This window comes from Megascapheus bottae, chromosome 9 (genome assembly GCF_031878675.1).
Source record: "Megascapheus bottae isolate mThoBot1 chromosome 9, mThoBot2.hap1, whole genome shotgun sequence".
NCBI classification, from domain to species: Eukaryota; Metazoa; Chordata; class Mammalia; order Rodentia; family Geomyidae; genus Megascapheus; species Megascapheus bottae.
Genome location: NC_143517.1, coordinates 24,091,583 through 24,117,379, shown reverse-complemented (window position 1 = coordinate 24,117,379; position 25,797 = coordinate 24,091,583). Strand labels below are relative to the sequence as shown.

Below are 25,797 nucleotides of genomic sequence, written 5' to 3'. Positions count from 1 at the left end.
CTTGAAACTCACTTCAAAGAGATGAAATATTTTGAAAATGAAGCATTTTCTATAACTAACCACTATTAAATAGGCTCAAGATATCATGTCATATTCTCTAGGAATGGTCATATAGATATCAAACTATAACAAGAGCCCAGGGCTTCCAGGAAATACATATTTTACTGAGAAAATAACTTCCTTTTTTGATATTATCTATCTAGGAGGCCTACTTTTCCCATAAAATAAAGAAATTTAGTTGATAAAAACCGAAAATGGTTTGAAGACGATAATAGAATGGCAAAGAACAATTTCTACCCCATGAACTGGTTAAAAATGCTGAGAATCAGGAATGTGGAATTCAGACTCTCAGATGGAGCCCCACTGATCACCATACCACAATAATATTTAAAATCTCACACAAATAGGTAGAAATGTTCTGTCTCTGTCTCTCTCTGTGTCTGTGTCTCTCTGTCTCTCTCTGTCCCTGTCTCTCTGTCTGTCTTTCTGTCTCTCTCTGTCTCTCTCTGTCTCTGTCTCTCTCTTGTCTGTATCTCTTTGTCTGTCTGTCTGTCTGTCTGTCTGTCTGTCTCTCTGTCTGTGTGTCTGTCTGTCTGTCTTTCTCTCTCTGTCTCTCTCTGTCTCTGTCTCTCTCTCTCTCTGATGTTAGTCCTCAGACTCTAACTCTGTGAATGGCCACTGTTCCCAAGCATTTGTGCTCAAGGGTAGCTTTCTACCACTTGAGCCACAGGTCCACTTCTGGCTCTTTAATTAGAGGTATGTCCCAAGCTGGCTTTGAACTTCAGTCCTCAGATCTCACCCTCCTGATTAGTGAGGATTACAGGTATGAGCCACTGGACTTTTTTCTCTCAGTTGGTTTAGATCTATGATTTAATAGAGAAACAGATGAAGTGCTGAATTCCTTGGTATTTGGTGTGTTTCAAGATTCTCCTAGTCACATCTCAGAAATGCTGATGGCAAAGGAAATCTATATTTCAGGGGAAGATATAATTGTACTTACTGTAAGTACAGTGAGGGAAAATTTAGTCAAATATTTCATAAATATCTCTACTCTTTCATTTTTTTCCTAGAGGCCATTAAAGTGCCCATGTCAAGGTAAGAAACAAGAAGAAAACTGGCAGAAGGACCAATGGTCCCTGGAAGTGCCTTTGATTTAGCCAAGAGAATAAAAAAATAGTGTAACCATCACTGACAGGGATATTAAAATCATCATCATCAATCAGCCTTAACTTATAGAATAAAGACATAGACAATTCCATTGTTTCTGCCTGTGTATTTTTAAAGCTCTCTTTCTGCAAAATAGATCACAGAGTTCTTCCACATAATTCAGCTTTTTGTACTGATTAACAATCACAGTGCTGTACAGAGTGGCACTACAAAGTAACTAGACTAATATAGAAGTGAAAAACCTCTCTGTCATTTTATTTTAAAAGTATTTCCTTTAATTTAACTAAAATATAACACAAAACTACATCATTATTGCTATAATAGTTATGTCAGACAATAGTTATCAGACAATTTCTCCAAAACTACTTTAGGATGAAAAGGGAATTGATGTGACAGCTAAAAGAAGGGATATGGCATATGACCTTGGTCAAGTTCTTTCTTAGATGAGACATCATTCCATTCTTCTTTAGAGCCCACAAGATATTTAGGACAGGAAAAAAGAACTTAATGTTATTGTTTCTCTGTCTCTCAAGCTTTACCTTAGAGAAGGGGTAAGTTCTTAAGATCACAATGACAAATGTTGCCTCTTGTTAAAGAAGAATGAAATTAAAAACCTTGAAATTCATGTAAAAATATAATTGCAAAAAATGAAAAAGAAGTTTTCCCTATCTTTTGGTAACTTTTGTAGATATATGTGATTAGCAAATGCTATATAACTTTTTAGAAAAAATATTTTAAAAAGGAAAAATAATCACTAGTTAAAAAAAAAATCTTACTTAAAGAAGTTATAGCCCATACATGTTCCTGAAATCTCAGCTATTTGGGAGGTAGAGAATGGAAAGACGGTGTTTTGAGGCCAATCCTTTCAATAAGTTAGGGAAATCCCACATCTCAACCAATAAGCCAGGTTATTATGCTCCTCTAAGCCTATATAACTGGGAGGTGTAAACAATAAGACCATAGTCCACTCTGGACTATGAAAACAAACAAACAAAAAACCTTATCAGGAAGAGAAAGAAAGAAAGAATCTTAAAGCAAAAGGGTCTGGAGCAAAGTTCAAGTAGTAGAGAGTACAGGTTCAAATTCCAGTATCATCAAAACAACAAAATTCACAAAGAGAGAAAAGAGGAAATTCCAAGATAACTATATATGTGTGTGTGTGTGTGCGTGTGTGTGTGTGTATGTGTGTGTGTGTGTATGCATGTATAAGTATAACTTCATAAAGTACATCTTTCTTGAATCCAAATAGCTGTATAATTTTATTATGCCCCAATTATAAACCTTGTCTGGGAAAAGAAGTGGAAAAGCAAGGAGTAATAATGCACTTGGCATTTCTGAGTTTATTTAAATAACAAGTAGCAATAGAAGCTATGAAAATCAAAACTGTTTAACAATACTGTTTCACATTATCACAGAAGTCATATTTTTACCCATGAAAGTTTAAACACAAGCTTTATTACCTGCTAGGTACACTGGGGGTAGATATCTGAGACTACTGAACCCTTAACTTTTGAATTTATAGGGTAGAGGCAAGGGAACAAACAGACAAGAAACAAAATCAAAATTAAATATCCTGGCTGTTGGAAAGAACATACTTTTAAAACATCAGCGAGTATGTTTTTCAATATTTCACTTTCTTGCCATGCATACCAAATATCATGCTACATGTTTGTGTTGAAATGGCATTTGAAATCAGTACTGGAGTAGTATATAAAGATAGTATTTCTAAGGCATAAAGATGTAATAATAAATCGCATTTTGGAGAATCTGCTCTGCTGGCTAATCTTAATTTTATCGGCATGTATTTGGGTAGGATATTCCTGGTTATTAGCTGTAACCAGATATATATATATATATATATAGTTCCAAAATGCCCATTCTTCTTGATTACAAGTGTTAGCTATCTAATAATGCCTACTCAATGAGGTAGAGTTTCCTGTGAGTGACTTACTGTTTGAATTCTGTGGAAATCCGGGCAAGGAGGATGGTCCGTTCATTCCCGGGAGAAGCACGGGAGGAAGGCCTGGGAGTCCTGGGTAAGAGGCCGGCAGGCTGATGCCATGGAGGGAATTACTGTCCATCATGCCTGGCTGCTGCACTGCTAATCCAAGCACATCTGAAGCTTTCTTTATACGATCAAGTTCTTGCTGGGCCATCAGCTGCCGGACCGTGGTCGGAGCTAGATAATCTTTCTCCCGATCAAGTTGACTGCCCACCGTCTCCCTCACTTTGGAAATGTGCTGTTTGGAGAAGATATGATCTCTGATGGACAAGCGGGCAGAATACTTCACCCCACAGAGGGTGCACTCTGGTTTGGTGCCTTCTGTGCCACTCTGATTGATCATGAAAGGCTTCCCTATGTTAATCTTAAACTTCTTTTCCTTGGCCCGGGCGTTTTGAAACCACACCTGAACCACGCGTTTGGGCAGACCAATCTCATTCCCCAGCATTTCGCATTCTTGCATGGTAGGAGTTCGATAATCACTAAAACACGCTTTGAGAACCTTCAGCTGAAGGTTGCTCATCTGGGTTCTGAATCGTTTGTGGCCGGGCCGGTCGTTACTTTTGGATTTAAAAGGGTTGCCAGACCCAAATGGGTTTGGTGAGCTGGGATCGGCGATGCTTGATGTCTCACTGCGGTCCGCGTTGTCGTCTGGGTCATCTGTGATATAAAAGCTTTGGTCGTGGTCACCGTCCTTGTCATGGAAAGGGATGGAGGGACTCGTGAGAGAAAAAAGAAACTTGTCATCGCACACCTCTGCTGTGGGTGTGGTTGCTGGTTTGGGCAAAGCTTCCAGACCTTTGGGGTCTTTGGGAGACAGAGCTGGTTTCACCTCTCCAGAACTTCCAGTGGTGCTTTCCATCTCGGCGTTTCCTTCATCCCCGGTGGTGGCATCACTGATGGCTGTATTAATAGACGAAGTCTCGTCGAAGTCAGTTTTATTCTGATCATACCCAGACTCCACCGGAGGGGCGTTTAAATTCTCGACATCCTCAGGGCATTCTGCTTTAAAAGAAGAAGGGCTTAAGAGATTCTTCGGGGATAGCTCTGCTGTTTTACTAACGGGCGTGGACACTGTGGAAGCCAGTTCGTTCTCACCTGATAGATCAATTTTAGTCAATGGCAAAGACGGATAATCAAAATAGATGTACTTCTGTGGACTCTCTCCCCCATCCTCTGTGGCTATTAAAGGGCTGGGTGGCAAACTGTAGCCTGCCTGCTTGCCTTCATTCCAGTGCCTGGAGCGAATGTGGCTCTCCAAGGCCGACTTGGCCTTAAAGAGGGCTCTGCAGAACGGACATCGCTTATGAGACTGCGCGGGCCCCACGGCTCGGAACTGTCCTTTCCTTTCTCGAGCGCGTGTGTTCTGGAACCAGACTTGCACAACTCTTTTTTTCAGCCCCACTTCCCGCGCGATATGATCGAGCATCTTCCTGGTGGGATTCGAATCCAGTAAGTACTTCTCATAGAGTATTTCCAGTTGTTCGGGGGTAATTGTGGTTCTCAAGCGTTTATCTCGGTGTTGGTCTTCACCACTATTCCCTCCCTCCTTCTCACTGCAAGCAGTGTCTTCTTTCTCATCCAGTTTTCTCTTGAGAGAGGCAGCCACGGTGGTGGGAGCCGCGCTATGGGAGGAAGCAGTCTGCGGTGGCATTTGGGGGAGAGAGTTGCCCAGCAGCTGTCCGGTCATCAGTGGATTGTTGGGGTCGAATATCATGTAGGGCATATCCATGGGCCTTTCCAAGAATGGAGAGTGAAGGAATTGGTTCTGAGCAGCCAGGAAATGCATGTGCTGGTGTTCCTGCCAAAGTTCCAGAGTGGGGAAGGCCACCGTACACTGGTCACATTGGTATTGGAGTAACTGTGGAGGTAGACTGTTCTGGAGAGAAGTCATGGTGATTTGCAAGGGACTGGAAGGGACCGGCGTTTGAGAAGTGGAGGGAGGTCTTCCAATAAGCTGGGGTTGTTTAGGCGGCTGTAGCTGTGGCTGTGGCGGTGGCTGGGGCTGGGCGGTGGATGCCTGCGGTGGTGGCTCTGAGGATGTCGACGCTGACGGCAAGGCCGGTTTGGTGCCTTGGGAAGGGGCAGAGGGGTCACTCGGCTTTGGCTTTTCTGTGGGATAGTCAGGTTTGGGCGACGTCTTCTCGGGTTCCGGTTTGGGGGATGGAATCAGAGGCGTGCTTGTCCCGGAGCCAGAGCTGGCTGTGGGGACAGAGGTGCTCTTGGCTCCATCTGTTTGTCCAGAAACCGTGCAATGCTTGTACACCACCTGATCTGTGGCATCCATGGAGTCTTCTGTTTGGCTTTCATCTTGGGCTTCATCATCTTCATCCTTATAGCACTGCTTTTTTTGATGTGTAATCAAGTCAAAGATCCTGGGGAACACCACATTGCACTTTTTACACTGGTACTGCATGTTGCTTGTTCGAATGTACCGTTCATTGGTGAGCTCTCTCTTTTCATTATCTTTAGCTTCGGCTTGATTCTCATAGCTCTTCCGTGCTTTCTGGCGAGCATTCTGGAACCACACCACAATAACCCGAGTAGGTAGGTTGAGAACAGTAGAGAGTTGTTCTATCTCATCATCTTTTGGGTAAGCATTTGTGTCAAAAAAGTCTTGCAGAACCCTAAGCTGGTAGTCCGTAAACCTCGTTCTAGAAGACCTTTTACTGAAGGATGCATCCGATTTGTAATGGTCCAGAGAGGCAGGTTGTGGGTCAATTCGGATATCTTCCAAAACAGTTATGGGAGGGTTACTGAAATTGTACGGCGAATCCTTATTTCTCTGCCTTTCCTTGAAAAGCGTATTTCGAAACCAGTGTTTGATGACTTTTTGAGAGAGGCCAGATTTCTCTGCCATCTCTTGGATTTGTTCCTCGCTTGGAGAATTATTGATGTCAAAATAAGCTCTCAGGATTTTGAGCTGGTCATCCGTAATACGCGTCCGTGGCCGTTTGAACTGAGAATGCCGTAAGAAGTTGGGGTCTAACCCCAGCTGCTGCTGGCACAGCTGAGTGAGGTCAGCGGAGAGAGCATCCATCTGTGGCAGCTGCAGGGCGAGCTGGGGTGGAAGTGCAGGGTGCTGTACGGGTTGCATCATGATGGAAGGGAAGAGCGGGAGGTCGAGAGACACAGGCAGTTGCACCTGTGCGGGAGCTGAAGGAGGAGGAGGTGGAGGAGGAGGGGGTGGCGGCGGAGGAGGAGGTGGTGGAGGAGGAGTGGGTGGTGGAGCTTGCAGGGGAGTTGCCACAGTGTTTGGCATCTTCACGGGACCCATGGGAGAAGGCTGTGGGGGTGCTGGCGGGAGGGGAGGAGGTGGAGGAGGTGGAGGTGGTGTTTCCGGAGAGGATGGAGACAGGGGATAAAGCTTGTCATAGGCCTCCCTGTATTGCCGAGCAAATTTTTCTAGAGCTCCATAGGGAAAAAACTGTCCGTGTACGTGTTCCTGATGGCTCTTCAGAATAAGAACATTGGAAAACAACTTGCCACAAGTTCCACATTCCAGTTTGTCAGTGTGTTCCCCCTCTCCACTCTTGCACTTCTTCTGTACCTTTTGCCGATTTTCATTATACTGGATGACCAGTTCAAAACCAAAGTTTTCCAGTAAAGCTTTGGCTGCATTTCCCCTGGCCCCTGAAGCAATACGAGGCGGAGGGATGGAAGGTTCCGAAGATTTCTGCTTCTTTGTGTCTTTGCCTTCTTTGAGGCCTTCACCTTCATTTGTAAATTCTTGCTTTGGTTTTTCTTGCTTTTCAGCAACCTCTTCTGCCTCCTTGTAAGCTGGCATGTCTTTCATGATCTGGCAGTCAGTACTGGCTGGGTTACTTTGCTCTTGTTTCAATAATTTGCTTGTTTGTTGCTGTTGTTGTTGTTGTTGCTGCTGCTGCTGCTGCTGCTGTTTCTGAGGCTGCAGCTGGGGCTGTGCAGCTTGATACTGCTGTGCTTGTTGCTGCAGAATTTGTAGTTGAGTTTGGCCAACATGATGCTGAGTTTGAATCTGCTGCTTCAGATCTTCAAGCAAGGAGCCAGCCATTCCTGTCATGCCTGGCATACCAAACGCGGCAGAACCAGGTAAACCGAGATCTGGCCCTAAGCTAAACTCTGTCCCAGGTATGTAGAAGGGAAAGAGAAACTGAGGCTGCTGAAACTGCAGGAGTGCTTCTGGGGTCACTGGGAAATGAGGCAAGAAAGCTGGGTTTAGAAACTGTGGCTGAAAGAAAGCAGCTTGCTGCTGTAACTCATGTTGAAGTTGCATCTGGATTTGTGCTGGTGACTGCGGTGGGTGATGTGTAGGTTGAGCAGAGATCAACTCAGGAGTTTGCTTTTTGTTTAATTCTTTGGCATCTAAGTGGGTCTCTTTGCTGTTGACTGTAGTTAGACCCAGGGAATCTAACATCCCATGGCCAGGACTACTCACATTTGCTGTGAGGTTGTGCCCTCCAGCTGCTACGGGCCCACTGGGCTCTAGCTTTGCAGCTCTGGCCTTTGTCTGGTGGAGCACAGACCGCATGTGGATCTCCAAGGTTGAGCTTTGGCTGTAGGCAACATTGCAGATGTTGCACTTGTAGGGTTTGTTGTCTGTGCTGCTGTTGGTTTCCTGTGGGACAGGACTAGAGGCTTCCTGCAAAACCTTTTTTAACTTATGCAGGTGAGACACTGAATTATAATGGACCAAGAGAATGTTCTTTTGGGTGAATGACTCTTTACATACTGTACATTTATAGGGACGAGATGGATCCAGGAATTTTTCCATGGTAAAATTGGGCCCCTTTCTAAAAGGTAGGGTCCGCTTTGGTTCAGAGCCCAACTCATCTGGAATAGAGCTACTGTCACTTCCTACAGGACTTGCCTTCCCTTCGTGGTCCACCTCATACTCTCTCTCCATTTCCTGCTCTAGGCCATGGTCGTCCTGGACCATAGCTTCATTGTCTGCCCAGAGCTCACCATTCACAGGCAAGGAGGCATACAGCTGTTGAAGTTCAGCCTCACTTAGTTCAGGATGGCCCGCTTCCAAATGTTTTTTTAAAGCCTGGAATGTACGGAAGCTGCGCTGGCACAGATTACACATCGTCGCAGCCCGAATTGCATGATACTGGGAATGTATCTGAAGCTTCTGCATAGTTTTAAAAGCCAAGCTACAATGGTTACAGCGATACTTATACACATGGCGGTCAGAAACAGAGAGCGGCTGCCTTTTTGGCTGTTCAGTGAGTTGATCTTGCAGTGTGTCAGGAATTTTCACATCCTTGCTGCTGTTTTTGTTCCATTCTGATAATTCGGTGGCTTCTTTAGCTGGTTTCTGCTCCTCACTCTTTATTTCCACACTAGCCTTTGAATCTTCAAGACCTGCCATGCTTTTGTCATCCATTGGGCTTTCACCTATTAGAAGAACATGGAAACATTACTTAAGGAAAACTCACTGAGTAAATGTCAATAAATACTGTCATTGGGAGCCTGTAAAGAATTCTGCTTAAGTCTTTGAAAACATACAAAAAGTGTATTGAGAGAAGCAGAAGTCTTGGACTGAGTGCTAAGGATGTAAAGTGAGCCAGAAATCACCTTGAAGATTTTAAGTATGGAGAAGAAAATAAGACAAAGCTAAATGAAATACATTGTAATCAACAAGATAACAAGGCTTGCAGAACATATAGGTCTGTCTGACCTCCCGGTTCCCCATGGACAGACCAAAGTTATTTGCTGCCAAATATTCCCCGGAAAATTAGATTCTTGAAAATGCCATGTCTTTTCTTCATGCATAAAAAGAAAAAAATGAAAGCCAACACACTGAAAGTAATAACCTGGGAACAATGCCACACCAACAAGCTCTTGAGTGCTTTCTCTGCAGATGTGGATAAGCTGGCATACCTGAATATTTCCCAGAGGCCTCCACTGTCATGGCTGCAGGTGTGTCCCTCTCCGACTTCTCTGAGGCAGCTGCTGGCAGTAGCATGCTGTTTGGCATCATCACATCCGGGACAGGCACCTTGGACAACCAAGGGAGATCCAGGTTAAGAGTGCTCATAAACTCCTTTAAAACTCCAAGTGGGTAGTAGGATTTGCCTTTCTCTAGCCACAACCAACCTTTCAATACTATTAATAATGCTGTGTTTTAAAATCAATGCTAGAAAGTTTTGGTAGGTCTATTTTCTCCATTAATCGCCGAAGAACTTAGGAACTCAGGATACTTACATATGTCATTTTACTATGATAGGTATTAAAAAAGATTGAGAATGTCTTTATAAAGATATGCTTTATATCATAATTTTTAAATCTTAATTTGCCTCCAAGCAAGAGCTGACAAATGTGTCCAGTATGTTATTTCTAGGACAAAGCCAATTAAAAAAGGAAAGAAAGAACTTGAAGTAGCTTAAAAGTACAAAGCTTCTGTTGCCCCACAACTGTAAATCTGTTACTGATAACTTTACACAAATTGTGTCACCCACACACCCACCCATGGAATGCTTACTGTCATTAGAAGTTTTTCCACACAGTCTGGAGACACGCTGTGCAGATGTGTCAGATGCAGCTGGAGGTGCATTTTGTTGCTGAGGACATCTTGGCAGAGGGGACAGCAGATGACCGGCTGCACTGAGTGCTGAGACAGAACGTGCATCTGGATCCGACTCTGATCCCTACTGTTGTAATTACAGTAAGGACACTGATAGAACTGGAAAAAATTACATAAACATGGTCACCATTAGGGAATGGATTCTGATAACTTCAGAATGTTAGATTACCAGATGTGATTAACATTACCAGTTATCCAAATGCATCTAAAAAGTACCAAGTCTTTGTTATAGAGAGGTTATCAGGAACAATAACACCTTTACCTGTTCATGACAGAATTTGCTGTCCTCTGTAGGTTTTGATCTTTTGGTTGCAACATCCTCTTCTTTTGCCAGGACAAGAGGCTGTGTGCTCCCTGCCACACTGACCTTTAGTTCCTTCTCTGGTGTGATTATCCCTGATTCCCCCAAAAAAGAGAACAATTCAATTTAGAAATACAATGTCACAATTGAAAACATTAAGCATTTCAAATAATAGTAACTAAAAGAAATTCACTCACTGAAAGTAAGCAGGCAAGCTAATCTCAAACTGTAAAAGCATGCTTCTTTGTGTCCACTAAGAAGACTTTATAAATATATTTTAAAATGTACTCCTGTCTGGTGTTTAGATAACCCTAGGTGGCCTTGAAAGGTTCATCAATAACATGTGCTCTCTAGTGCCTTGAATGCCCTTATCACATTAAAGCAAACCTACTCTCATTCACTAATACTAACTTAGAAATTCATTATTTGCTTCTAGTCTAATGACCTCTTTTCTAAATTCCTGAGTGCCATGACTTCAGAATTCTAAGAAGAGTTGATTACTTATAAAACAGTAGCCAAAATAATAGTTTAAGCTGTGGATGATTATACAAAATAAAAGGATTTCAAAATTAACCATGGATTACATTTTTGATTCTGTGATTAGTAATATACTCTTGACTGTGGCTGTTTGGACACATAAGATTATAGTACAAATCCGAGGACGACAATTGCTTTATGAGGGTAACCCAAATATTTGATACCAAAGATGATTTAAAAGTTGGCCTAAATGAGTAATGTAACGTGTAGGAGCCCCGTTCACATCAAAGAAAAGGGCACAATTTTAATTTCCCAGAGAATTCTTTCTAGGGTCCATTTGTACTATAATCTCCTCTGCGAGGCTGGATATTACAGCGATATTGAGTAGGCATGTCACATACATCTCACGACAAACACAAAACCTCATTTACCAGCCATTCCAATCTCATCATTGCATGGCATCATCCGACCTTTTTTCTGCTGTTTATTATGAGTATTTCTAATTTTAACTTTCAATTTTCACCATCTTCCAGTCAATTTGCAACTAAATTATTTCCAGGGTGAGGACACTATCGCTGGACAACTGGGTGCAAATACATCTTGAAATGCAACGAAGCTAAACCATTGATTGCTATCAGGCCCTGTGTAAATATATAGTCCAGGCATAATCTGATTGTATGCTGTGCATGAAGATTTATCTTGATTTTTTTCTCAATTCACATAAGGTTTGTATAAATGAACAAATTGTACTTTATTGCAAAATGACCCAGTTTTAATTTAAAAATAAGGTCAAGGATGTTATGGAAACAAAATGAAAATGAACAAGAAGAAATCTATTTTACTTCTTCCCTACATAGGGTAGATATTTTATTCCATAGAAATGAGTTGAGAAAATTTAAATTCAGAAAGAAACTTAAAAGAAAGTGATTCTAATGAAACTAAATTTTTTAAATTAATAATATAATAGTGATGATCTTATTCCCTTAGAGCATACAGAATTAATATTAAATGCTTAACAAATTACAATATTACTTTCTCAATTTATAAACACTAGATTTTGTTTGAACTTATACATTTTATCGTCTTCCCATATGCCTTAAAATGTAAAATTTATAAATAACCAAAAATTAAATTATAATTGTATTTAAATAAATTTGAAATAAACTTACAATTCTAAATATGTGAATTTTAAAATACTCATGTAATTGTTATCCAAAATGTGCTCAAAGCAAGAATGTTTATCTCACAATTAAACTAAAAATTAAAATTAATTTTACTTTGTCAAAATTACAATATGTACTTTGTATTACTGCTTTAAAAATGCCAAAGCATTTAAGTAAACATTTTAATGTTCACTATTTGCAAATAAATGTTAATACATAACATGTGAGTTGAAGTTACACAAAATTATATTCATTTAATCTATTTGTTGCCTTTTTACATTATATTTTTCTTGATAAATTCTCATTGCTGTGTACCAGTGACCAGTGGCTTATACCTGTAATCCTAGCTACTCAGGGATGCTGAGTTCTGAGGATTGCGATTCAAAGCCAGCCCAGGAAGGGAAGTCTGTGAGACTCTTATCTCCAATTAACAACCAAAAAAAAAAAAAAGAAAGAAAGAAAAAAAAAAAGCTGAACATGGAGTTTTAGCTTAAATAGTAGAGCATTAGCCTTGAGAAAAATAACCCAAAGACAGTGCCCAGGCCCCAGTTAAGGAAGCAGAACCAGCACAAAATAGGATGGATAGACAGATAGATAGTTTTCCAACATGTTCCCTAACGAGATTAATACCATGTCCTTTTCTTTTACCACAATTATGTCCATAGTACAAATGGAGGACATCAAATAATAGGTAAATTCAATTCCTATTCCATAAAAGACTTTCATATACAAGATGATAAATAATTTCCATGATGTGTTACTTGAAGGTGCTTTGGAGTCTCCAAAATAGAACAAGCCTTCCAGAAACTTGCAACTAGTCAATGTAAAGCTATGATCCTCTTTCTAAAAACATATATGATTGGTTAGGCCCAGGTAGCTTATACCTGGATTCCCAGCTACTCAAGAAACTAAGATTGGAAGAATCATGGTTTGAGGTCAGCCTGTGTAGAAAAGTTCATGTGACTTTGTCTCCATAGAAATAGCAAAAAGCCAGACTAATGATGTAGCACAGGTAGTAGAGTTCCAGCCAGACAAGTAAGCAGAGAAATTTTGAGGCCCTAAGTTCAAAGCACATAGAAAGAAAAGAAGTGATAATGTGTATCTTCTAATATTTATACTATAAAGATGAAAAACAGCATTGGATTCAAGCCTATATAGGAGTGCATGTTTGCAGTAATTAATTTCATGCATGTTAATAATATATTTTGACTTATTTTAATGCATATTATTTTTTTCATCAAAATGTAGATTTCTTTGAAATTTAGTGATTTTGATATTGCATAAGGAAAGTAAGTGTTACATTTTATGACTACTACATTGCAATAGCGGTTGGCTATAATATAAACATTAACCTAATATGACAGATTCAATGTTTTTGGCTCACTCACTTAGTTAATTAAACAATGAAACTATGATAGTCACATAAATCGGAGGATTCCCAAAGACTATTTTATTTTAAATTAAGAAGCTACAAGGGCTGGGAGTTTGGCCTTGTGGTAGAGTGCTTGCCTGGCATGAACAAAAACCTGGGTTCGATTCTTCAGTACCACATACATAGGAAAGCTGGAAGTAGTACTGTGACTCATATGGCAGAGTGCTCCCTTGAGAAAGCCCAAGGACAGTGCCCAGGCCCTCAGTTCAAGTCCCAAGACTGGCAAAAAAGTTACAAAATTAGAAATAAGGACTAGATCACTGAACTTTATCTAGGCACCAGAAAAAAAAATAAACCACAAATATAAGGAATACTGAGATACAGAAATGTATAAGCATAGACACCTGAGGATCAAAGAGTCACTAAAAATTATTTTTAAAGACAATGGAGTTTTATTTTATGTCTAAATGTCTTTTTTATAACAAAAGGGCTGTTGTCTCTAGCTTAACATCATGTTACACTGCTAAACTGTAGAAGATCAACTCTTTTGACTGCGTTTTGTAATCTTGGAAGTGCCCTCATTTAAAGAAAGGTCAAGTAATTTTAGAAATGTTTTGATTAAGTATTATTATTATTCATATTTCCCATCTGTAATTTCATCTGAAATGAGGTGTGTTTGTTGCCATCAGTCAGAAAAAAAAGGGAAATGGACCCTAATTTATTTTATATCTTTAAGGACACTACAATATTCTCAAAGAACAATGTCCTTTTAATGCATCTTAACTACAAAATAAAGTCTAATTACAAATAAGCACTGCCAAATAGATAAGCCAATGATTATCCCTCAGCTACAGGATTATTTAACTTGCATGAGATTGCTAATATAAAAATGACAGAATTCATTGCAATTCAGATGCCGCCTACTTAATAACTCTCAATCCCTAAAATACAGAAGGTTGTAAAATGGTTTATTCTCATAACAAGTGAGGAAAATCCAATAACACACATGTTAAAGCAAACCTCAAAAAACACAATAAACAAAATACAGAGTTATTATCTATGAATCAATATAATTGATAAAATTTGGATACTATAAAGCTTGAATATAACAGGTTACTTAATTCTAAATTATAATTACCAGTACAGTATTCTTTCTAACGAGAGTAGAATGAAAAGATCATTTTAATTGCAATAATGAAGGTTAATTTCCATCTTTCCTCATGTTTACTCCCTTATTAAAAAAGTGGTCCCCTTAGCCACAGCAGAGACATATTACATTTTCAATGCAAATGTATTAATCTGGATAAACTCTATATTAATTCTTGTACTGCACAGAGCTATAATTTGGATTATAATTAATCTAAAGTGGCACTAGATTTAAATGACAATATAAATGAAGCATTAGGAGGCTTTTCTATTACGAATGAATATTCAACAAATATCACTTGTATATTGCCAAGCTCATTTTGACTGCTCTGGGCCTACAAACTCTTGTCAGCAATGCAGCACAACAGCACACAGATTCTTTGGTCTTCTTAGCACCATGCTGATTCCTTCATGTCTAAAACAAAGTGAAGTCAAACTGTTTTTTCATTCACCATGGAGACAGTGGTTACATTAGTGATCCCTATATAAGCCTGCAAATGTTTTGACAAGTATTTCTGAAATAAGAAAATGAAATGTTATATATTGTCATGATTGTTTCATAGGGTTGCAAATATCTCTGATACTTAGAACTTATATAAGAATGTGTGTGTGTGTGTGTGTGTGTATGTGTGTGTGTGTGTGTGTGTGTGTATTTACCAGGGAAAATCCATGCAATAAGTTTTAATCTATGAAGACTGAATTTAGGAAGCAGAAAACTTTGTTAAATGTTCATACCATTTTCAATAACAAGTGCGATTTTTAAGGATGAGGAGTTTCAAGGATAAATAGTTGCATCTTAACATTTGCTTTTAGACAGTCCATGCTTTAGGGCTCATTTTTACCCTATACCTGGGGAGGTATTTTATGGGGATGAAATTTGTTCTAAATAACTACCATTATGCCATGGTCTTTCCTCTCCAGATACAAATCCTGTCAGTATAGTACAATTGGGCACCCAGAAAGGACAATGACTCATCAGGTCATTAGGGAGCTATCAAGCCCATTACTTATTCAGAGCAGTAAACCACACTGGATTCCTGTCTTCCAAGCAAGATCACATTTTCATTGATAAGAAGAGATTGCTCTTCAAAAGATCCCATCCTTTACAAGAAGGTAAATATTAGCTATCACGAAGCATAATGCTCTATATCTCAGCATTATATGGGCTTTTTATGGACACTGCTGTGATGTATGTGTTTTACACATTCTTTTCAAGAATGAGATGAAAAATGCTGCAGTGTGTTGTGAAATATATTCCTGATGGTAGATCAAATATCACCAACTTGAAGTAATCAACACCCTAGTCTTGATCAAGTCCATTATAGAGTGCATAAGCTGAATATCTTGCTATTTGCAGTGCTATTTAAGTGAGGTTTAGATGGTACTGTTCTATCCTTGACAAAAATGCATCACAACCTACTTCAAATTCCAGGTCTGTAATCTCAGATGCAAGCCTACTAATACACTGCTATAGCATCGTTTTGGAGATTTAGAGTTAGGCTCCAAACCAAACTTAGACCCGTTTTGGTTTAAGTCAAATTAGAATCATATGTTAGACACTACAACCTAGAAGCAAATACAATGGTGCTTTTCTCAGTGGATTCCTTTATGAAATTTAGCATTGAACAGTGTAGAAAAAAAGTACAGAGCTACTTAGATAAATTTTAAAGGATATTCAAAACATAGATATGCAAAGAATGAATTACAAATAAAGGATAATCCAAGTAAACTTGTATGTAAAAAAAAAAGATCTAATACATTTTGCACAACCCACTATCTTCATAGTGAATATAAGCTCCTTTACATGTGGCTGTCACTGGAATGCAAAGAAAAGATAGATGACTACCTGAAACTAATAGGCTTGAACCCGTTTCAGCATTTCTTCTGCTCCAATGAGTCCAACATAATAAAACTAGGTATAGCGTGCAGCAAAAGTAGCCAATGTAATATTCATTCCAACCATAGATTTCCATCTCATACATACAAAGCATGGATGAAGCCATATATTTGCCAAATCAAACACAGAAAAAGCCTTAGGTATCCAGACCAGATGCTGGCCTAAGGTTTGTTTGTGCACAAGTAAATGTCATGACACGAAGGTTTGTTTTCGAAGACAGTAGCTTTCATTACTGGGATTTGTCTATTCTTGAAGATCAAAATTACCCGGCATCTAATCCGTTTTCAATGATATTTCCTCTTTCTTAGGCTGAATCATCTGTAAACTTTTTTGCTGGATTTTGTTTGAAATGCCTCAAATAGATGCCCTTAAAAAGGGCAAATTCCTGAGTGTAAATTGAAAAAGAAAAGGAGGAAAAAAATGCCATTTTTAAAAGGGTTACATGGTTTGGGAAGAGGTATGTATGATTGAATGACAAAATTCAAGTGATATCTAATCCTGTGCTTATGAAAAATTAATATGCCATCTGAGGAATCACAAGTATAGCTAAGATTAATGAAAGGCGCTTAAAAAATTACAAGCACACAAACTGATTTGATTAAAAAATAATCTCACTGGTCGTCCTGTAATATTCTTCAACTTATCCACATCTATTCTGTCAGATGGTTATGATTAAAAATAGGTCAATGGGAGGCTACTGATAGAAATCACATGCAAAATGTACATGCAATGAATAGTAGTGGGAATGCTGAGACAGTTGAAAATGAAAAAAAGCTTTTAATAAGCTTTCTGTGAGACAGAGTGAAGGAGTGGATGATTGCAGGGAAAGGATGGGTAAAGGGAAATGAAAGGCCAAAGAGTCTAGCATCTTACCAGAGTCTTTATTGGAGTTCTTGCCTTCAGTATTGCCCTTTTCATTTGTGTCTTTCTCCTCTTCCTCGGCCACTGCCATGGGCTTGATAGCTTCTTCTGCCTCCTCACCTTGTTCTTCTGTTAGGAGAAGCACGCCAGTCAGTAGAACTGAACATTTCCTCAAATGTACATTCACCTAAGCTATATGTCTACGTAAAACCTTGTTACAAATGGTCTGCAGATACATGTGCTCAAAAATGAAGGTGTATTTATGCAAAAGTTTATACCAGAATGTGCTGCTACCCTACTGATGCAAATTTGTATCTAAAGCAATTTCATCTGCATCCACTAAGAACATATATCTATGTGAAATTATGACCAAGTAAGTTATTTTAGTACAGATTAAGTGGGAAAAGAAGAAAATAGTGCCTCAATGGCAATTTCTGTTGTTTTTCAAATGATTCTTAAGTAGTTGAACGAGGGAGTTTGGATTCAACATGTCCGTTTGTAAGTGTAGTGCATCTTGGTCATTGTTGCATCTTCCATCATTCTCTGCCATCTCTCCAATCCCCACATATCACTTCAATTTAACTTGATCCATATTTTTTCAAATATATTTTTCACCTATATTCATTGAATATTAAGACTGCATTTGCCTAGTCATTCTCTCACCGTTTGTCTATGCTGTCCCTTTAGCCTAACCCTCATGCCTCACTAAAAATGCCCCATGTTCCAACTTCCTTGTATTTATTTTATTAGACTATAAATCGGTTGTTCCAGAGTTACACCATTGGGACTGTAACATGGACCCTCTTCTGTGGACTTGAGTGAGTGTTAGAATAAACCAGGAACTTAGAAAACATTCCTGCAAAATAATGTAAATAACAAGGAGTTAAATAACAAACAGGTGTCTCTTCAGTCTTTAGACCCTTACATCTCAGACAAGTTCTTTAAACTTGTGCTAGAGTAAGATTTTAAAACTTCAGTTACATTGAAATGTTTTTTTTTTAACTAGCGGAGGCTACCCATAGTCTAGGACATAACAAGGTATATTTCTACAACTGCATCACCCCACACCTCATTCACGGGTTCACACCAGCTAGATTACATGGAAATCCTCATAGTAACTCAAACCTATTTAATTATTCTGTAAATCTTAGCTATGCCACTGCTGGTGGATTAATCTGTTTATGCAGTTAGCCTCTATGCTGGGGTTGTGCCGCACTAATCCGTGAAAGGCCCACTGTTCTCTTTCATCCTGTGATCATTTGTCTCTCAGTGTGCTGATGTCACATTTTAATGAATTTTTAGCAATCTGAGTAATGCCAGATAACCAGACTTGCAACTCCCCACAGCATGGCATGCTGTTTTCATTGTAGCACAAACAAAAAAAAATAAAAAATCATAGTCCCGGGTTCAGGTAGAATTACATAAATTAGGAGAGGAAGGTAAAATGGGATTTGAAGCACCAGGCTGCTCAATTTCATAAAATCTTTAATGACCATATAAATTAACCCTGGAAAGGCAAAAGGTCATTGAGACCCCATTTGCATACACTCTTCTATTTGCTTTTGATAAGCAGAGCTTTTATGCAGAGAACATGATACAATTAACCCTTCAATAGCCATACAAAATGCTGCTATGGACATTTTAAGTGTCAAGCATTAACTGAAAATTACACACTGAATAAAATTTTCATTGCAAATGCTAAAGTGATTGAAAGGGGAAATCGTGGCCCTCTCCACACCCCATGTTTTATTAATAACATTCTGACAGCAGAATGAAATATCCACTGTCATATGTAGCAGCTGAGCACCAAAAAAAATCTCTTTAAAGTCTCACTTGCCAACCATGCATTACCCTCTGTGATCAGTAAAACAACAGAAGAGATGGTTCTGGGCCCCATAGGAAACTCCAGAAAGCTACGGAGAAAACAAGGACATTCAATGCATTCAAAGTGAGAGTTTGGTTCAACTGAGAGTACTCCATACAAATCCTCTTATTTCATTCCTCCCCTTCACCCTTTGCACAAAAGCAGACAGGGGAACCTTGTTTGAGTAGTCAGTCATCTATTGGTTTAAGTAATGCTTCCTGTTTGGGCAAACACACATGGAAATTTTACATTAGGGAGGCAGAGAAAAAAAATCTTTTTCTCTGCCTGCGTTCACCCATCAGTGACAATTACTCTTCAAACACAGCCTTTCTCTTCCCAGCTCTGGGCCCAGCTGGTGGGTATAACGGCTGACACACGTTTGGAAGTCTGGAAGGCTGTGATCATCACTAGATTAGTCTATGTCCCTGCTCAGTGCACACGCGTGGCACAATATCCAGTGTTAGGCACTGAGGAAGGAAAGCAAGATCTCTTTGAGTAGATTTACTGGACCTTTTCCCCCAGGGCTAGAAAATGAAGTGTCAGAGTGGCTACTGAGCATCCTTATCTTGAGGGGACATAAAATTGTAAGGGCTATCACATCTCACATTAATAAAACATTATGTGTCAGGAGGAAAAAAAAAGAAAATTATGAAGGTCCTATAACAAAAAGGTACAGTCTAATCTGGGTCTCATCGGACAGACTTTGCAAGGTCTTCTTCATTTTCTGGTATGTGTTTTAAGTGTGAGAGAAATTCCCAGACATGTTCTCCTATACATCACTGTGGTGTCTGACCTCAGCTTGACCCTGGCAACAGTTTGAGAAATCTGAATGTGAACAAAGACTCTGTGTCCCCAGCAGGGAGAGATTGTGGGATAGACTCTCCCCATCAACTTAATCGCAAACAGCAGTTCTGAGGCCATAACTTTGCTGGGTTCCTCCAAGCCACAACTCATAACAGTTAGTGGTGGATTTGCTTCCAATGTCATAGCTTCTGTGAATTGCCCCCCTCCATCTCTTTTTTTTTTTTCAGTTCTCTTCCTTTGAAGTAGGCAGGTAATTAGCTCTAATGCCCAAGCAATTCAGACCTGTTTTGTGGTTTAAAGGGAAAAGCTGTTTATTACAGGTAGGCTCTTTGGAGCTGTAAGAAATTTGCAAATTTTTAATCATGCAAAAAATAATCACAAGCTAACATCTACACACCATAAAGTTTCATATAAGTTAGAATAAAAGGTCACTTTCATTCTCTAAGAGAGTTTCAGAAGTAAATTGGACATTCATTATATGAACAGACTGTAAAGAATTCTAATGCACAGAAACCACTTTTTCTAGGAAAGTTGGGGGTTAGAATTTGAAGTTCAAGAAAGGACTGGCTGCATTCTAAATTTCTAGAGCCACATTTCCTCAATTATAAAATGCCATAAAATATATGATGATTATAGAAGGAAAAAAGCAAAAAACATTAAATGTATTAAGGACTATCTTAGAACTGAGAATTATGAATAAATAAATTTTATTTATAAATACTGAGCCACAGATCTACTTCTGGCTTTGTTTTTGTGGGGGTAAGAGGTTAATTGGAGATAAGAGTCTCATGGACTTTCTTGCCCATGCTGGCTTCAACTACTATTGTCATATCTCAACCTCCTAAGTAGCTAGGATAGTTAGGCATGAGCCACTGACACCAAGCTTGCAAATGTATTTTTAATGATCTTTTTGTCTCATAGGATACAAAAAAAACAGAATATCTATTTGTAGGTTAATTTTTATAATCTGTATGTGCTGAAGCCTAAGGTATGCATTAGTTTCTAAAAGATCTCCCCTCGATTTTCAGACAAATGGCATCTTTTTTTGTTGTTTTGAAAGTTCCCACAGTAACAGAAGAAAAAAATGCTGCCTTCTTGCATTACAGAAATATGTACAATTAACATCCCATAGAATTTTTAACATTCCTGAAATGGCAATGTTGTCAGTTACTATTCATCTACATATCAACTATATTTCATAGTGTTTGAGTGATTCATTTAGAATATTTTCATTTGAATAATGAAAGAAATTGTAAAAGGACTACCAACTTAGTCTACAAGTATAATATACAATTTCCAAGCAAATCTAGTTCATCTCTCTATTGTAAGCACCAGATAATTGTACTCCTTGTTTCAATATACAACTAGGGCTATGAAACCCTTCTTCTGAATGTTCTATGAAACTATAACATACTTTATTGTTAACTGACAGGTTATAATTGTACATATCTGTAGGGGATAGTGTGAACAACTAATGCATGTATGATTATGTACTGTATGCATGTGTAGTACATCATGATCAAATCAGAACAATTGCATTTCTATCTCCATAAACATTTATAATTTCTTAGTGTTGGGAACTCTCATAGCCTTTTCCCTGTCTATTCTTCCTAGTCCCGAGTGATCACTATCCTACTGTCTTCTATTACATGAACTTGCTTAGCTTCCCTAGAAGTAGAATGTATTGCACACTTTTCAAGCCTACATAGTGATCTTGCAAAGAAGCAGTAGATGACGGTAAAACATTTCCAGTTTTATGTATTGATCAGCTTAATTCAATATACTTGGCTTGTGAGAACTGTCTCCTGGAGTCTTCTATCTTCTCCTTACCCAGTCCCACTCCACTCAAAATCTTCTCTCCTAATCTACTTACATCTTTTGATGGTTTCTATCACATTAAAAGAAAAAGCTTAAACTCATTTGAGTGTGTGTGTGTGTGTGTGTGTGTGTGTGTATTAAAAAACATCTTTGTGAGAGCGGATGCTTGTTTGCATCCTAGTCCCAGCTTGCTTTGAATTCTGAGTAGTAGCTAATATGTGAAGACAATCTCTTAAAGCCTCAGAACATCAGAATCACTCAGAAAACATTCCGAGACATAGATTGCTGCGCCCCACCTGTGCCATTTCTGATTTAGTAAGGACTGAGAACTTGTATCTCTTATAAATTCCAAGCAATAACAATGCTTCCAATTCCAGTCACCTTTTGTAACCACTGTTGAGGAATTACCAAATAGCCTGTGATACCTTCTTGCTTCATGTTCATACTATTACATTTTCTTTTCTTACTTAGAAGTATTTTTCTTCAATAATTCTATCCTACTTCTTCCTATTCAGCCTGATGAACATCAGTTTCAACATCTGAAACTTAGACTTAACTATGTGAACATTCATAAGTTTGCTATGAGATAGTTTGTGAAAGTTAGCGGAGAGCCTAGTAAAAATGAATTTTTTGAAAAGTATCATTGTATTAGTAATAATAGTAGTTATACTAGCCTTTGTTTCATTCTCCCAGAAGCTTTTATAAACTTCCATCTATGATTTATCTGGGTCAGTTTCCTGACTTTTTTCCTGTGTATTAATGGAAAAAATACCATTGTACATGGAAATTATCTTTGGGTTGCTGATTTACTCTAATGTGTAAACACTTTCTGAAAATAGTTTTTATTTTATTTATTGTTGGATCAGAGGCTCAGAAAAGTGCATGAACTATGGTAGACAGGCAAGACAGGTTAATTGAAACTCTGAATTAAATTTAAGCAAAATTAGGGGAAGAGAAGGAAGAATTCAGACTTTACTTCATGCCTCTATTCCCCTTCCATAAAACTTAAAGAGATTTGTTTTTATTTAGGTGATTGGGAGGCTTCTTTATTCTTTTTACATTTTCTCTCTACTAAGTTATAATCATTTTTCAGCTTACTGAAGTAAAGTGAGAAAGAAGAAGATGAGTCTTACCTTTATTCACAACCATTGTTCTTCTGAAATTCACCTAAGATCCCCACAATGTGAAATCCCACATACCAGATCTTTACTTCAAATCGTCCCTTTTGTCTCAACAGATGTTAATATTTCTTTCTCTTGGATAATATTCCTGTCTTGGATTTTATTGTAATCAGGGTTGTACCTTCCTTGTGCCTTTCTGAAAGTTTCTCTTTCCTTTTTGCTGGGGCTTCCTCTATTACACAACATATATGTGTTAGAGTGTCTCCAGAATTAGTGCTGAATCCTATTACCTACTTATATAATTTCCTTAGATGATGTCTTTCAGATCATGGCTTTATGTTATATCTCTCTACTAGGATGTTTAAAAGACATGTCAAACTTTCTTTGAGGTGCACACCTTATGTCCTTTTCTTTCCATATTCACTATTTTACTCAAGGGTACCACTCTTGACCACAAAGCAATCTTTTACTTTTTCTTTCTTCTTCTCATAATACATCCATCCTATCTAACAGCATGCCCTATTATTTTTTCTTCCAAAATATTTGATGTATACTTAATCCACTTTCTTATTTTTTAGAATTTTCTTCTGGTATGTTTGGCTTCTTAAAATTTTCCTTTTCTTTCTTTCTTTCTTTTCTTTCTTTCTTTCTTTTTTTCTTTCTTTCTTTCTTTCTTTCTTTCTTTCTTTTTCTTTCCCTTCCTTCCTTCCTTCCTTCCTTCCTTCCTTCCTTCCTTCCTTCCTTCTTTCCTTCCTTCCCTCCCTCCCCCCTCCCTTCTTTCTTTCTTTCTTTCTTTCTTTCTTTCTTTCTTTCTTTCTTTCTTTCTTTCTTTCTTTCTTTCTTTCTTTCTTTCTTTCTTTCTTTCTTTCTTTCTTTCTTTCTTTCCTTCCTTCCTTCCTTCCTTCCTTCCTTCTTTCTTTCTTTCTTTCCTTCCTTCCTTCCTTCTTTCTTTCTGCCAGTCGGGGGCATGAACTCAAGACCTGAGCACTGTCCTTGGGCTTTCTCAAGCCTAGAGCTCTACCACTTGAGCCACAGCACCACTTCTTTTTTGTTTTCTGTGGTTCTGAGGAATTGAACCAGGGTCTTCATGCATGCTAGGCAAGTACTCTACCACTAGACCAAAATACCAGCCCCTAAATCTCTATTTAAATGGTGCCCTAATTAGGGAAAGATCTATTTTGCCTTTATATTATTTATTTGTCTAAACCAAATAAAATCAAGCCATAGTTAACTCTTTTATTTAGAAAAACATGTCAATTCCATACTATGTCTGGAATGATGAGGCCCTGGCCTAGCTTGTTACTCCATCTTATGACCCTGTTCTCATTCACTAATTATTTTCTACATTAACCTTTCTTTTCTTGGAATGTAACCCATGGCTCTTTTACTTCTGTGGGAATATGATCCCCCAGACTGTTCAGACTCGTTCCTATTATTCCACAATCAGCTCATGTGTCACTTTCTTGGACAACTTTTCTTCAAGTATTGTACACAAGGCAGCCCTCCATCTCCTTAGGACTCAGTCATGATCACATCAGGAGTTATAAAACTGTAGATTGTCAGTTCCAGTTTTTGATGTATTACACCTGAGGTGGGAAATGAAGAACTTCTATTCTTACAAACAATGTAGTTTGTGCTAATGTTGTTTTCGAGAGGTTTATACATTAAGAACTTCAATTTAACCTATCATCTCTTTCTCATCCACAGTTACCGTAAGCTGAATTTTTTTGTCACAAAATATTGTTTAACTAAGTGCCCTATCTGCTTTGCTCATATACAAGTACATGGCACATAGAAGACACTAATATTTTGAATGAAACTGGTGTTTCCTAGTTTTGCCATTTGGTCTATTAGCAAAAGCTGGAATGAGTAAAATGAAAAAAAATGGTTTTTCAAAAAAGAATTCTATTTGTTGTATATAACTTTAAAATAAATGATCCAGAGTCATGAGAATATATAAATTTAGAGATTCTCAGATATTAGGTAGAATTCAGTCTTCATTTAAAAAACAAGACATGTAATGAAGGGGAGGGGCCTCTTTTCAGACCTATATTTTTATTGTTATTGTAAAGATGATGTACAGAATAGTTATTATTATGGAAGTCAGGTAATGAGTACATTTCTTTTTGACAGTGCCCCCTCTTCCCTTGTTCTCTCTCAGTTTTTCCCTCCTGGCCCCTTCCCCTACAAAGCATATAGTTCATTTTCAACATAGTGTCTAGTGAGTGTCACTGCTGGCATTTCTTCACCCTTTGTCCCACCTTTCTGTACTTCCCCTACCCTACTCAAATCAGACAAACTTACATATGACATATAAAACTCATTTAAATAAACTTTTGATTGGTTTGAGGTGATAAAGGAAGAGTGAAGTGTGTGTGTGTGTGTGTGTGTGTGTGTGTGTGTGTGTGTGTGCTCGTGTGTGCTGGTCCTGGGATAGCATTCTACTACTATAGCCACACCTCCTCTTCTGGCTTTTTGTTTGTTTGTTGTTTAATTGGAGACAAGATTTTGATGGACTTTCCTGTCCAGGCTGGCTTTGAACCACAATCCTCATATCTCAGCCTCCTGAGTAAATAGGATTACAGGTGTGAGCCACTGGCTACTGGCTCTGAATGTATTCTACTTTGTTTTAACAATGATCTTTCTTAGAAGGAAATAGCACACCAAAACATCATAAAAACAGTTTCATGAAGGATGCAAAGGTAAAAGTAAACTTCTGCTTGAAGTTGGAAGTTATAAGGAGGGAAGTCTTTACTTTATATTAAAGGGATAGTTTACTTTCAAAATATTTTGCATGTATTTCAATATACCATTATGGATTCAATTGACCTTTTGTTTTCATTTTTTCTATATACCATTTTATTCCAATTACATGAAGGTGCAACTGAGGCAATACTAATTTAGCAGAAATAACTGAAGTGTGGTAGATTAAAGTTAATACATTTCATTTTAAATTATCCGAATGTAGTACAGCTAAGGTGTTTCTACCACAATTCACATAAACACATATAAAGTCAAAGTACACATACCAGTTAATATTCTGACAAGGTGACAGAAAAATTCAATAATTCTATTAATTACTGAAATGTTATAATGAAATATTATAGTGTAGAAATGTAGAAATGAGACTTTACAAAGCAGAAATGACTTGCTTTTTAAGAAGCTGAAAATAGTTATGTGCGCAAAAATGAATCTGACACCAGTGATGCACTATTAAGTCAAAATGAATTAACAGA

General features: G+C 38.3%; 1 protein-coding gene across 1 annotated transcript in view; it reads right to left on the bottom strand.

Annotated features, from left to right (window-relative positions):
* The window catches only part of Zfhx4 (zinc finger homeobox 4), a 183,499-nt gene that overhangs the window by 6,150 nt on the left and 151,552 nt on the right, over positions 1 to 25,797 (bottom strand). The window contains exons 6-10 of the mRNA XM_090338972.1: positions 16,967 to 17,083; positions 10,000 to 10,133; positions 9,636 to 9,836; positions 9,035 to 9,152; positions 3,119 to 8,548 (exon numbers count right to left, since the gene is read on the bottom strand). Of these exons, the coding sequence (XP_090195098.1) occupies positions 3,119 to 8,548; positions 9,035 to 9,152; positions 9,636 to 9,836; positions 10,000 to 10,133; positions 16,967 to 17,083 (6,000 nt within the window). The remainder of the gene's footprint in view (positions 1 to 3,118; positions 8,549 to 9,034; positions 9,153 to 9,635; positions 9,837 to 9,999; positions 10,134 to 16,966; positions 17,084 to 25,797) is intronic.